This window comes from Macrotis lagotis, chromosome 5 (assembly GCF_037893015.1).
Source record: "Macrotis lagotis isolate mMagLag1 chromosome 5, bilby.v1.9.chrom.fasta, whole genome shotgun sequence".
NCBI classification, from domain to species: domain Eukaryota; kingdom Metazoa; phylum Chordata; class Mammalia; order Peramelemorphia; family Peramelidae; genus Macrotis; species Macrotis lagotis.
This window is the reverse complement of record NC_133662.1, coordinates 225,368,170-225,383,606: the sequence shown is the minus strand read 5'-3', so window position 1 is coordinate 225,383,606 and position 15,437 is coordinate 225,368,170. Positions and strand designations below refer to the sequence as shown.

General features: G+C 38.9%; 1 protein-coding gene across 2 annotated transcripts in view; it reads left to right on the top strand.

The window, feature by feature from the left end:
* The window catches only part of NOTCH2 (notch receptor 2), a 160,066-nt gene that overhangs the window by 74,589 nt on the left and 70,040 nt on the right, over positions 1 to 15,437 (top strand). Inside the window, exons 3-4 of one of the 2 annotated variants that reach the window (XM_074188582.1) lie at positions 7,412 to 7,548; positions 9,524 to 9,859. In XM_074188582.1, coding sequence (XP_074044683.1) covers positions 7,412 to 7,548; positions 9,524 to 9,859 — 473 coding nt within the window. Of the gene's footprint in view, positions 1 to 7,411; positions 7,672 to 9,523; positions 9,860 to 15,437 lie in introns of both variants that reach the window. The other variant, XM_074188581.1, reaches the window with a different exon arrangement.

Here is a 15,437-nt window from a genome sequence, read left to right as displayed (position 1 = left end):
GAAAATAGGCATATTTGGCTGGGAGAAGAAAGGATTAAGGAGAGATAGGCCAATATTTGTCAAATATTTGAAAATCTTCCAAAATATTTCTGATGCCCATTTGATCAGCATTTGATCTTTAAAAATGAAAACAAGAAAACAAACAGAGAAACCAAAACTTTGTAGTTTCTTCTTGCCTCTAGGATAAAATATTAACTCCCATTACCTTGCATATACTTCCTCCCCCAAATTACTTTTTCAGTCTTCACAACAGGTCTAGAGTTAGGAAGACCTGAGTTCAAATGTGTCCTCACCTCATTAGCTGTGAAATCCTGGGCATTCACCCTCGTTTACCTCAGTTTTCTCATCTGTAAAATGGGGACAGTAATAGCACCTACCTCTCGAAAGTTGTTGTGAATATCAAATAATGTTATAATTATAAAATATTTAGAACAATGTCTGCTACTTGGGAAGCACTAGGTAAATGTTAGCTATCATCATCATCATCATCATCATCATCATCATCATCATCATCATCATCATCATCATCCCTCTTCATGTAATTTAATCCAGCCAAATGGAAACACAAGCTGTCCCATAATAATCATCTTTCTCTGTCCTTTTTGTCTCTGAAGCCTTCTCCCTTCATCCTTCTCTCTCTCTCTCTCTCTCTCTCTCTCTCTCTCTCTCTCTCTCTCTCTCTCGGCAGTAGGGTTAAGTGACTTGCCCAAGGTCACACAGCTGGGTAATTATTAACTGTCTGAGGCCAGATTTCCTTCTCTCTTGAAATCCTTTTATTCCTTCCTGACTCAACTGAAGAGCCACTTTCTCCATAAAATTACTGAGTGTTCTCCTTTCCCTTATATATTCCTCTTGAGCTTTGTCTGGTTTCCTCTTCCTTCTTTCTGATCACTCTATACTGTGTGTGTTTGTGTGTGCGCGTGTGTGTGTGTGCGCGTGTGTGTGTGCGTGCGCATGCATGCACTGGGGACAATCTTATCTTTGTGTCACCAGTGCCTTATGAACTACAGAAATTTGGAGTGAGACTAGACCTAAATGGAATTTCTCATTATATCTTTCAATAAACAATCATTCAACCTTTAAGACCTCCAGAAGATTTCCTGGCCACCATTTTCCTAGGTAGCTCCTTTGCCTTTGATCAGTTCGGATTATTAGGAAACTTCAGGATAATAAGCATAAATTTGCTTCCTTGCAACTTTCACTTATTTCTCCTTCCTCCCCTTCCCTCCAACCAAAGTTAATAATTGTAATTCCTCTTCCACATGATAACCCTCTAATATCCCAGACTGGCCATGATGCCTCTCTAGAACCTTTTCATCTTCAGATTCTTTCAGCTGATCTTCATTTACCATAGACAAGAGGCATCCTGGTTGCTGTCTTTTGGATTCACTATAATTTATCATTGGTTCCCTTGTCAGAACAGAGCTGAGGACAGGGTGATTGCCACTTCTTTAGTCCTTGAAATTATTTTCTTTTGATGCAATCCAAGATTGCATTAGCTTTTTTGGCTTCCGTATCCTATTGTTGACTCATAGACCTTGCAGTCCACCAAAATCCCCAGATCTTTTTTAGACAGACTGCTGACTAACCAGGCTTCCCACATCCTCTACTTGTTAAGTTGTACTTTTTTTTTTAAAGAAAATCTGAAGTGTGAGGTTTACATTTTTCTTCATGGCATTTCTTTTTATTAGATTCAACTTAGTGTTATAGCCCATGTGGGTTTTTTTGTTTTTGTTTTTGATTTTTAGATCTTTACTGTTCCTCTCAGTATGTTGTCAATCTCTTAATCTGGTTAGTAAATTTAGCTATGTCTTTATCCATAGTACTAATAAAAAATGTTAAAATGCATAGACACAAGCACAAATCTTTTTGGATTCCACTGGAGACCTACTGCTAAGTTGACATTGAATCATCAATAAATATTCTTTGGGTCTGGACATTCAGGCATTTACAAATCGATCAGAATTTTTAATTGGATAGTCCATCTCTTTCCAACTTTTTCAGAAGAACAATGTGAGAGAATTTATCAAATGCTTTGCTAAAAATCTGTATGTGGAAGGTTAATTTATGTTGAATTTTATTCCTATAGAATGGATTTTTATACAAGGTGAGAGATCAGATCATTTCTAAAAATAGGGATTCTTAGCCTGAGTTTCCAGGCTAAGACATGCTCAAGTAGTTCATGGATAGATTTTAGGGGGTCTGTGACTTAAATAGAAAAAAAAATTGCTTCTTTATTTTGACCAATATTTAACAGAAATTTAGTATTTCCTTTAATTATGAATTTTTCTTTAAAACTAAGAAGGATTCCAGGCAGTCAATTAACTAGTATTAATTAAGCACCTGCTCTGTTTTGGGTACTATATATTCAGCACTGAGTGGGGGAAGTAACTTGCAAACAAATACATATATGCAGGATAAATTGGAGGTGATCTCAGAAGAAAGGAACTCAGATTAAGGAGGATTAGAAAAGGCTTCTTGCAGAAGATTGGGTATTAGCTGAGACTTGAAGGAAACCAGGAAGCAGAGATGAGGAGGGAGAGTGTTCCAGGCTTGGGAGGCAGCCAGTGAAAATGCTTAGAATTGAGTTGAATCATCAAAAGAGGGCAATGGAAAAGGTAGAAGTGACACAGAAGTCAGGTGTAAAAAGAACGTCTTGAAAGGTGTGATAATTGGTATCTCACACATAATGGAGAACTTAGGCAAGATTAAAAACTTCACTTTCTCAAAGAGGAAATTATTGCTGATCTCAAGCAATAGTTTCTATGAGGTGAAAATTGGATTTCAGAGGACCATGGGGACAAGAGGGAGAGAGGAAAGAGACATTTGACTACAGCAGGAGAAGATGGGGGACTGGGATTGGGAAATGGACCTAGTTAAGTAATTTAGTCACAATTACATTCAGGTCCCATTGAAGATAAAGGTGAAGGAAGGAACCATTCTCCTGAAGCCTAGGGAGCATCAAGTAGTCTTTGAGAGCTTACTCCTCTTTGAGAGCTTACTCCTAGGTTCAGAGAGATGAAGTCTTGTTCATAATAGCTCATGTATGCTCACTGAATTGGATATCACACCCCAGGCTAATAGTGTATACTACTGTGTTTCTGCTCAATTTCTCCTCTGTTCATTGGAACCTGTTTTTAGTTCTAACCACCTTGAAACTTTTTTTAATGGCCTAATCACCATAATCAGTGACCTTTTTAGCCTCTTTATGCTCTTGGAATCTCTAAAACACTTAAAGCTATTTATTGTCTTCTTTGGGGCAGCTAGATGGCACAGTGGATAGAATGTTGAATTTAGAGTTAGGAAGACACATCTTTGTGAGTTCAAATTCAAATTCAGACACTTTCCAGCTATGTGACTCAGGCATCTTAACTGTGTTTGCTTCGGTTTCCTCAGATGGAAGTGAACCAGTGAAAGAAGTGACAAACTATTCCATTATCTTGGCCAAGAAAACCCCAAGTGGAATCATGAAGAATAGGCATCACTGAAATGACTGAGCAACTAGAGCTTCACCAAAAGTCCTAAACTCACATTTACAACAACAAATACAAAAAGATCAAATCTGAACCTTGGGGAAGAAAGCTGTGGCAATTCTGGACAGCAAAGTAAAAAGTAAAGATATCACCTTACCCACAAAGTTAAATAGAGTCAAAATGGTTTTTCTAGTAGCAATGAGGTTGGACTATTAGAAAAACTAAGTGTTGCAGAATCAACACTTTTGAATTATTCTGGAAGAAACTTATGAGAGCCCCTTGGATGATAAGATCAAATCAGTCAAAACAATGAAGTTAACTCAGTCTTCACAATGGAAGGTTAAATACTTTGCCCAATATGAGAAAACAGTACCCATAGGAAAAAGACTATGATGTTGGGGAAAATTGAAGTCTAAAGGAAAAGGGAATGATAGAGAATGAGATTTATTGATAGTGTCAGGGAAACAATGAGCATGAAATTGGCCAGACTTCAAGAGTTAGTTAAGACTAGAAGGTCCTAGCATGCTGTGGTCCATGGGGTCATGAAGAGTTGGACCCAGCTGAACAACAGCAAAATTGTGATATGTTTATCTCTCTGACTATATCTTTTCTACATGTTTTGTTGGCTTCTTTCCGTCAAAAATATAGGTTTACTGACCTGTTCTTGGTGTTGTTTTTCACATTCTTTTCCTTGTTGATCTCTCCTGTTCCCACTGTATCATCTTGTGATGGATGATTGGTTCCTAGATCTCTATCAATAGCCTTCACATTTCTCCTGAGCTCCAGATTCAAATTCCTTCCTGGAAACCACCATGCCTTATTGGCATCTTACTAAATACCACATTTGAATACATTATTACCCCAGATTTGCCCTTACGCCTAATTTTTCTAGTTTGTTTTGTGATATTGCCATGTTCCCAATCAAGAAAACTGATATTTCTTCCTTACCCCTCCCTTATTCAATTATTTTTCAGCTCTCTTGGCTATCCCAGTAATATCTCTGCCACTTGTCTTTTCCTTTCTATTCCTTCATATATGACATCTCCTTTGACTACTTAATACTTTTTGCTACTTCCAGAGTTTCCTAACTATACACATCACTGTCAGTCAAACACATGCACACACACACACACACACACACACACACACACAATTTGTCCTGCCTAAAAACCTTCAGTGGCTCATATTACCTACTGAATTAAATCTAAACTCTGTTGCCTGTGAAGTCCTGAATAAACAGACTATCATACCTTTCTCTCTTGTCCTTTCTCCTCCACCTTTGGGCTGTACACTCTACCTCAAATAATGGCTTTTTCTTTTTCACCTCTTTACCCTTGTTCTCATAATTTTTTTTCTTTATTTTTCTTAATCTTTGCCTGGTTTCTGATCCTCTGATGACGGTGAACTCATGTGCTACTTCTCTATCGAGTCTCTAATGTCCTCCAATTGGAAGTAACTTCTCCCTCCTCAGGGCTCTCTTTATGTGTTGTGCTTTTCCTATATTCCTGTCTTATTCCCTTCTGAATTGTAAATTATTTGAAGGTAGGGATTAGGTCTTATTTAGCGAGATGGCATGGTCATTTATTTTGAGGTCTGCTAGCAGACCAAAACCTATAAATGGTTTTCAGAACACAGCCTATTATTCATTCAGAACTTGAAATGAAAAGTAAATTAAGAGAACATGAGCCACATTCCTGTAGAACACAATCTTTTATCCTTATAATAATTTGGGCTGTCAATAGGCAAGGCTTGGACAGTCTCTGCAGCTGGGATGGGAAATAAAGGGTATTTGTTGTTATTCAGCCACATCTGATTCTTCATGATCCTTTGGACTATAACTGCCCATAGGATTTTCTTGGCAAAGGTTTGCTGGAGTGGTTTATCATTTCATTTTCCAGTGGATTAAGGCAAAAGAGGGTTAGTAACTTCTCCAGAGTCACATAGCTAGAAGTGAATGTCTGGGGCAGAATTTGAATTCAAGTCTTCCCAACTCCAGGCCGGTGCTCTATTCATTAAGCTGCCTAGCTACTGGGGTAGGGTAAGTAAAAACATGTATTAGATTGTATCTTATCTAGTGCCTTCACTAGCATGTTTTCTCTCTTTTCTACTCACCTCAGAATCCATCCATGGTTGACTAGGAATCTAAGCCCATTCCATAATTCTCACTCTTTTATTCTGCCATTGCAGTTTCCTTGTTCCTTGTGGTTGTCCTTCCTCTCACAAGCCTTTGCCTCTTGTAATTCAGTAGCTGTTTTGTAATCATGGCCTTTTGAGAAATATCTTTTCTTTAACAGGCATACCTTCTCCCCAAGGAAAAAAATATTGCAGTCCTTGCAATGTATAGTTAGGAGGAGTACATCATATATAGACTCCATTAATTTTTATTTCATATAGACAGTCAAATATAAACCATCCCAGACATAGGGACCATATGAAGATTTATAATGTATCTTCCTTAGCTCCTTGGTACATATATATTCAGAGCTAAAAGAGACCTCTGACCATCCAGCTCACATTCAAACAAGAATTTCCCTTAATTCCCCTTGATTCCATCCCTGATCAATGAACATCCAGTGTTTGAGATGTTTTTCTGTAATGTTGGTCCTTTTACAAAAGCTACAAATTGCTTGTGTTTGTGTACATGTATGTTAGTTTATGATCATGTGAGAACAGATTCCTAGACCCACTTTTCCCTATCTTAGGAGACAACTTCATGAATTTAGTGACTAAAGAATGCCATTATTCAATCACCAGTCTTCTGGTGATGATCTTAAGCTTAAGTGGGCTCATCAAATGAAGACAGAATTTGTATTCTTGACTTTCATTGGGTCCATACTATATATCAGTAAGCATTTATTTTTTTTTTAGAGTTTTTAAAAAATATTTATTTAAGTCAGTGGGGTTAAATGACTTACCCAAGGTCACACAATGAGGCAATTATTAAGTGTCTGAGACTGGACTTGAACTCAGATCCTCCTGACTCCAGGACCAGTGCTTTATCCACTGTGCCACCTAGCTGCCCTTAAGTAAGCATTTATTAAACATCTACTGTCTGTCAGACACTTCTAGTTCCTGTGCATACCAAGACAGAAATGAAATAGTCCCTGCTCTCAAAGGAACTTATCTTCCGATCAGTTCTTCTGATTTTCTGGTAAATCTTTGAAGAGCTCTGGTTCACCTTCCCAGCACAGCTAGATGGCTGAGTTACAATTAAAATGAATGAGGGAGACCCAGAAAAGGGACCCTTGGTGGGATTTAGAGGGTGATATTATATGGAGGAGGTTAGTAGGGTTAGGAGAGAAAAGTCAGAGATGACTTCGAAATTTGCAACCTGGGTGATTGGTATGAAGAGAAGGATTTGGGAGATTGAACCATGTTGAGGATAGAAGATTATGCATTTAATTTGAGAACTGCTGTCTTTTAGATGACAGCCAGTTCATTCTAATCCCAAGGGTTTACTCCTCTCTTCCTTGAGACATGAAATAGAAGATGCTTAAACATCTGAAGCAACTTGACTTCATGGAAAGAATGTTGGACTTGGAGTGAGAGAAATTAGATTACAATCCAGCTTTGCTACTTCTTTATCTCTGTGATATTAAGCCCTTTCAGCCTCAGTTTCCTCATTCGTAAAATTAGGTCATTATACTTGATGACTTATGAGAACATTATTCAGTCATAAGCCAGTCCCTTCTAAGCTCTCTGATCTGTATAATACCCTGGGAGCAGGCAGCAGAAAGGATGGGAGGTCAAAATGTTCCCACATTGATGTTTTCATCTGCTTCATTTAAACTTCTTTGCTAAAGCTTGGACTGTGCTCTTTGTTATAGAAATGAGATTTAAGGGAAATTGATGTGCAGCGTTGCGTGAGCCAAGGGCTGTCAGTTAAAATGGTTTCTTGTAGTTTGTTGTTTTGATGAACGACTCTTTCCTTTGTGCAGGTGTCCAGAGGGCTTCCTGGGGGAGTACTGCCAGCAGCTAGATCCTTGTGCAAGGACCAGATGCCAGAATGGGGGAACCTGTGTGGCTGTGGCCATGCAGGGGAAGGCCATGTGCCGGTGCCCTCCAGGCTTCACGGGTGAGGACTGCCAGTATTCCACCTCCCACCTCTGCTTTGTCTCTCGCCCCTGCCAGCATGGAGGGACTTGTCAGATGCGTAGCCGAGACACCTATGATTGCATCTGCCCACCGGGCCATACAGGTAGGGATTGGGACTCAAGGCAGTGCCTTCTCCACCTTGATAGGAGGCTCTTATTGGTCTTGATGGTTCTTGGTATTTCTTCTTTAGAGTAGATGGATTGTAGGACATTTTCTTCCACCTATGCCAGACACACACCTCCTTCTACTTTGGCCTTTTAAGAGGGAGAAATGATGTAGAGATGGTAGAGGAACTTGACAGAGATGAGCATGTGTCTGAACTGTTTGCCTTTCATCAACCAATGACCAGGAGCACAATTGTCCTTCCTTCTGCTCTACCATATCTTAGCCACTAATGACAATTCCTTGTTCTTTCCAATAGAAGAAGTAGAAGATTTTATAAGAAAAGAGGATGGGAGTATCGGAACCTAGATCAGTTACCTTTCTTTTGGCACAACTATGGTTTTCCTTTTCTTTTTCAAGTGAGTCTGAAGTACCCACAGGGGATCCATGCTTTCCCTTGGCCAAGAGAACCAGGATTGTCCATCTCCCTCAGCCAACTAGGGGGAGAACCTGTAGTTGAAGCCCTGTTTAGGGTTTGAGGAAACCTTTCTTGATAAAGCTGTTTCTCAGAGGGTGTTTAAAAAGAGCACAGAACTTCTTCTTCTAATAAAAGGAAGTATCTGCATAGTGTGTATATATACACACCTTGGCCAACATGTGTCACCATCCTGAGAATACTATGATGATATGCAGAGAGCATTGGACTTAAAAACAAAGGAACTGGACTAACCCTGTGACCTTCTGTTGGCCTTATAATCTCAATGAATTCCAGTTTTCCCCATGTATAAAATAGGAGTATTACCTACCCTGCTGATCTTAAATAGGATTTTCATTGGGAATGAAAGGGGAAGAGAGAGACAGACAGAGGCAGAGAGATAGAGATAGATAGAAAGAGGGGAAAAAGAGACAAAGAGACAGGGAGAGGAAGAGAGACAGAGAGGGAAAAATAATTTTTAAAGTACCTGCTTTGTGCTTAGGTATAGCTACAGTACTAAATACTGGAACTACAAAGAAAAGAAAAGACCCATCTATGATCTTAAGCAAGTCACAATTTCCTGGCTGGGGCGGGGGGAGAGACAATAGAGAATCAACTTTATATATGATAAATTGGGGATGATCAACAGAGGGAAGACACTTGCATTTTGGGAAATCCAAAAAGACTTCCTGTAGGTTGTGGAATCTTAGCGATCTGTTGAAAGAAGGCTATATTTAAAGGGCCCTGTCATGGGAAAGTTGAAGGACTCCATCATAGGAAGGTTAAAGGGCCTTCTCATGGGAAGTTGAAGAGCCCCATCATAGGAAGGTTGAAGGATCCCATCATGACCACCAGGGAGTAAAATTTTTGCAATTCATGAAAACTGTTTCCTGAGGCCTAATAGGGGTTGTAGACTTCTTCAGTGGAGAAGAGTACCGGCATTGGTGAAATTCTAGATCTTTGAAGAACACCAAACTAAGGTTGCATTATTTCATAATCCACACCCTCACCTGATGCTGTAACTTCTGGGGTTCCTGCTAAGTTAACCTACAATATATATTACCTTCTTGCCCTCAGAGAGAGGCTTCATGTTCTTTATTCATCTATTCTGATAAGTCTGCTGATATGACCTGGGTTCTTTGGAACATATATTCAAGGAGGTCTTGGGGGATGCTATCAGAAAAGTCTTGCCATCAGCTCCTTATTAGTTATAGACTGGTTGTCCAAAAGTATTTTTGATACCTGCTAGTTTAGGAATTTGGTGCATCCTTTGTAAGTTAAAAAAAGTGGGTTGGGTATTGAGAATGGAGCTGGGGAATGGTAGCCTAGAGGAACACCATTTTTGTCAGGTTGCTAAGTGTGACTATCCTTCCCATAGGAAAGCACTGCCAGTGGATAGATGCCTGCTTATCTCAGCCATGTGCAAATGGGAGTACGTGTACCACCATAGCAAACCAGTTCTCCTGCAACTGCCCAGCAGGCTACACAGGACAGAAATGTGACGCTGACCTGAATGAATGTGACACACCCGGGCGCTGCCAGCATGGTGGCACATGTCTCAACTTGCCGGGCTCTTACCAATGCCAGTGCCCACAAGGTTTCACTGGACAGCACTGTGACAGTCCTTATGTGCCGTGTGCTCCTTCACCATGTGTGAATGGAGGGACTTGCCGGCAGACGGGTGACTTTACTTTTGAATGCAACTGCCTGCCAGGTAAGGAATCCTTAGAGCCCCCTGGGTGTGGGGAGATGGCAGCCAAGGGTGGGATTGGGGTGAGGCTCAACCCATAGCAATGAAGGAACCTTTCTGTCATGGAAAAAGGGAAGTATAAAGATTATGAATGATGAAGTTATGATGGTGGGGGAGCTTAGGGGAGAGGGAGGGAATGACTTTTATAGACACTTTATGGGAGATAAATCAACAGAGGATAATTTACCATGTCAGTATTTATGATGATGGGTGACTAGGAAATTTTTTATTGCATCTTTTAAAGGGAAAGTTGGGGAACAGAGCTCTGGGAAAGGGGCAGGCATGGGAAAAGAGTTAAGGTTACATCTGAAGACAGCATTGAAAATTACATACATTTGTTTATTGACAGAATCTGTTGATCTTTTCACTATAGATTTATATACAGAGACAGCATACATACCCTACTTGCTCCTAACGATTTAAGAAGTTACAGTTAGGTATGCAAGGAAGTTGGTGACCTCCATGTCCCACTGGAAAGGAGGAAGAAATAAGCTTTGAAGAATCTTGTTTGAGTAATTAGAATGTCAAAAAACTGAGAATTTTAACTGGGACTGTTGAATAAGCAGCTGGAACAGATGAATTGCTAAGCAACAACAATCCTGTTTTTATACAAGTGTCTTAGTAATACCAAAAAAAAAAAAAAAACCAAAAGAAAGAAAACTGCAGGGGAGGAAAATCTGTGAAGTAAGCAAAACAGTCTAAAAAAAAAGGTTCTCTCCCCTGCTTTTAATAGAGTGGAAAGTACTTAGATTCTGTGAATACACTTTACTCTCAGAAGTAAATAGAAAGGGGGAAGAATTTTTTTTTCATTTGAAAGTCACAGATTTTGATAATATATTTCAACTTGAACTTAATGATTATGGATTTATATGCCGAAAACCTTCTTAATAATTACGTATTATTATTTTAGAGTTTAATCTGTTTTTATTCTCAATTTTCCTACATTCAGAAGGCAAAGAATGTGTTCACCCCAGGCTCTGAATAAATGTTATTCATTAATGTGTGCTGCACACTATTAATAGGGACAGTTGGTTGGCACAGTGGATAGAGAGTGAGGAGTCAAGAAGACTCATCTTTCTGAATTAAAATTTGGCCTCAGATAACTTTTAGCTATGTGACCCTAGGCAAGTTATTTAGCCCTTTTTGCCTGTTTCCTTATCTGTCAAGTGAGCTGGAAAAGGAAATGTAAACCACACCAGTTTCTTTCCAAAAAGATACCCCAATGGAATTACAAAGAGTCATATGCAAATGAAAAACAATTGAACAATAACATATTAATTAATGATGACATTACTATTATTCATAAAAAGCAATGTAGCACAATAAATTGTCACCAGAATCAAAAAGATCAGGATTCATATCATACTAGCTGTGTCACTAGGCAAGTCACTTAGCCTCTCTACATTTCAATTTTCCCTGTCTGTAAATTGAGGTTTAGGGCTTGTGCTCCTTTAATACTCTAAATGTGTGGTCTTGTAAACTCACATTGATAAATCATCTTAAGACATGCAAAGTGATTTCCTCCCAATAAACCTTCAAGATGGGCTCTTCTTTTCAATAAATAAAGAAATAGAGACTTTGAAAGATTGAATTACTTGACCCCATGGTCAAATGATCTTTTTCCTTATTAGTCATTAAGTCAATGAAGATTTATTAAGCACCTACATGAGCCAACTAGTCATCATCTGAGATTGTATTTGAACCCCATTTTCCTGGGTCCAACCTTCTTTCCACAATCCCATATAAACTTTCAGTGGGCATCACTCTTGTGGAAACAGTCATTTAAAGAAATCCGTCTTCAGACTTCTCTTTTGTTAACATTTTAAGGGTTAAAAAAATAATCTGAGTGTGAAATATTCACTTTTCCATTATGTTCTGGCATTTGGATATATCAGAAGTCCAAAGGGCCCTAATGCCTGAGTCGGTAGGACATTGTATAAATTTTGGGGGGATGGGAAGGGGAGAAAAGATTCTCACTTTGTAGAAAATGCCTTTTAACAGTTGCCTAGAACCAGGGGGTTGACTTGGCAGTGAGACAATAAGAGGAAGTCAGAGAAGTCAATAAAGGAAGTTTTTTTAAGCTAGGAGAGAGTGATTATTCTCTGAAATTCTCTGCATTGTTATCCATCAGTTAGGATAAGGACCTTAGGGATTTCTGAGAGTGTGTACAGGAAGAGATCTATCAAACCAGAATAATATATTCTCCAGAAAATAGGAAATCACTTAGTGTTCAGCAAGAGAGAAGCTGCCTGGCCTATTCTTCATCATCATCATCATCATCATCATCATCATCATCATCATCACACATTGTATGTAGTACTTTGTGATTATAAAGGAGCTTTAATGACTATATCTCAATTGTTCCTTATAACTATCTTATGAGATTGATAATGCAAGTATTCTCAGTCTTGTTTTTTTAAAAAAAATAGTGAATCTGAGACTGAAATATAGACTTACTCATGAAGATGGATGGTGTAGGAGTAGGTGGAGCAGTAAGTAGACTTCCACCTCTGTTTGCCTCAGTTTCTTCAACTGTAAAATCTATGGATCAAAGGAGATACTTGTATTTGTTTTTTTGGCAAGGCAATTGAGGTTAAGTGACTTGCAGAGGTCCCACAACTAGTAAACATCTGAGACTAGATTTGAACTATTATAAGAACTATTATAAGAAATATAAAATACTTCTATCATTTAGTGTGTCCACTGTCTAATGGCACTCGTTGGGCACTGCACTTAAGAAAAAGGGGGAAAAAATTAAATATACCTGGTCCCCATCTTATAGAAGATCATGACTTTAAACTAGGATGCCCCATTGGGTTGCAAACTAAAAGATGAGAAATTAATAGATTTTGGCACAATTTTAAGGCTTTGGGGCTCACAATTCATATCTCTAGATAAGTATGGGTGGGGATAGAAAATAATTCTTCATCAGGGAAGGCTTCCTGATGGTGGAATACTTTGATAAGTCCCTACAATTATTCAGTACCATATCTTTCCCTAAGGTAGTAGACTTCAGTTGACTTTTAAAAAGAATCATCTTTTTAAATTCACAAATTTCTCATTCACAAATACTCTTCTTTATGTTCTAATTAACACTTTTAAAGGTGGGGAAACTGAGTAATCAGAAGGCAGAATGTGTGCATGTGAGCATGTAGCTGAGGGCTACTCGATTCCCTGCCTACTGACCCACTCCATAGACTTATCTAGGTTGCCCATTCAGTCCCAGACAGTCTTGGGGAGGTAGCAATGTGAAGTGGAAAGGCCCTGAGTAAAGGACCTTTTTGAATCTGGACTCTGCCATGAACTCTCACCTTGGCCAAATTAACTTTTCCCTTCTAGATCTCCTTACTTGCAAATTGTGATTTTTTTTCCATGAAATGGCTTCTTAGAGCAGTGTCTAGAAAATAGTAACAATTTAATACGTGCCTATTGATTGATATGAAGGTCTTTTCTAGCACTGGGTTTATCATCTTCTGTTTTGATGATATGAATATACAAGCTAATTCTAACTGAATTGATAATGCTTCTTCCTGCAACTTCTCTGGCTAAGACTAAAGACCTCCATGATCAGAATTACTTAGCACCTAGATTTTAGAGCTGAAAGAGCTCAATCCCTTCATTTACATGTGGGGAACACAGAGGGTTAATTGCCTTTATCTCAGTTCAGGGTCACATAGGCAGTAAGCATCAGATGTGAGAATTAAATATGAGTCCTCTGGCTCAAAATTCAGAATCCATTCCCTGTACCATGCTGACTTTATTAGAGACATATTTCTAGAGGGGAGGGGAGGAGATATCAAGCCTGTTTATAAAAATTCTTTCTTTAGCATAAAATATAACCTCTGCAGTCTCCAAGGAGAGGGGAATAGAAAAAAGCTTTAAGGGGCAGAAAATAAAATCTCCTCCAGCAGGTAAAGGCTCATCTCTTTTCATTGATTGACATTCATGAATATTTCAGGTTTTTTTTTTTATGAGGTAACATTATATAAATTCCTTAGCAGAAAAGCCTATATGTCTGTTTAGTGAGGAGTGGCATCCAGCCAAAGAAGATTTATCGTTAGAACAGTAAGGAAAATTATCAAATCATCAACTCTAAATATTATTGGGTTGGGGCCAGCTGGAGAGAGAGCTGGGTGAGCGTGGTTTTATGTGTAGGAGTGTATTTTAATAAAGCAGTACAAGTCATCAAAAAACATTGGGCTGTTTTTAAATCTATTGGCTGTCTTGAGCATTGACAGTTGGATTGGATAGTCTTCAGTATGTTTTTCCCCTCCTTCTCCCACACCCTTTCGTTCCTCTTCTCTTTCATGTATTCTTCTAAATAGGAACCTGGCAGATGAACCTTCCCCCACCCTTCCCCCAACTGAGTTTTATCCTTAATTTACTATTCTTGCACTTAGCAGACTGATGATTATTATTCCTTGATCATTAAAATAAAACATGTTGTGGCTTTAGTTCTGCTCTGTTTCTGCTAGGATTGAAAGCTATTAGTAGGTTTTAGTTTGTTGACATTGTCTGAGTCAGGTGACTGCCTCCTTGGTCATGGTACCCTGCTTTGGCAAATCTCTCTGGCTTTGGGGTCACAGTACTATTGAGGAATGGCCCTTGGGCCTGGAAGGGAAGACCTGCTTATCTGATATTTCTCAATATCCTGGACAAGGAATTGAAAATTAGGGAGAAAATACATTTCCAGTTAAATCCAGGATTACTTTTGCCTTCATCGCCCTCTTGTGAATTTCTGAAAATGTGGGCCTAGTAGATAGGGACATGGTAAGAAGAAAAAGCAGTAGTAAGAGTGAACCACTGGAAAGACTGTATCCCATGAACCTGTAATTTAGGCTTTATTAGTCTTTTTTTTTTTTGGTACTGCTTCTCTAGTTTTCTCATTGTAGATTTCTTATATCTAGAGAACTTTCACTCAAAACCTGTTAGTATTCTGTCAGCTCTTCCAATAACAGATCCTATAGGGAAACCAAACTGAGTAGCCTCTCTTCTAACTCATTCCACAGGTCCACACCCACCAGACTCCAAAAAGAAGGTGTGGTGGCTTCTAAGAAGGATGTGCTTATTTCTAGAATTATGTGTCCAGGACAGTGTCTCCTCCTTCCCTACAACTTTCTTCCTTCCCTCTGCTATCATCAGTCAATAAGCAAATTTGCCCATAGAGCTATGACAATAGGATTTTGAACTATACTTCTTAAATCATTTCTTCTTATTTATCCTTTTAAGGTTTTTAAATTGACTTGAGTTAATATGGCCCTGTTAACATGCCAATGTAATCCTCCCAGTGAACCCGACACACCCAGCTGTTTCTCAATTCCTTTAACCTTCATGTCTAAAAACTTATCACTTCTCTCATTTGTAAAATATGGAAAGGTGAAGTGACATGGCCCTAGAGGACAGGAGGGCAGGTTTTACAGTCTCTTAGTTCTGGTCCTTTTTCTGTCATTTAACTAATGGCCCAGCCCACTCTCTAAGATTCTAAATTATCTGTGAGATACCAGTCTCTACCAGTGGGGGGGACTTTCCATACACCAAATGA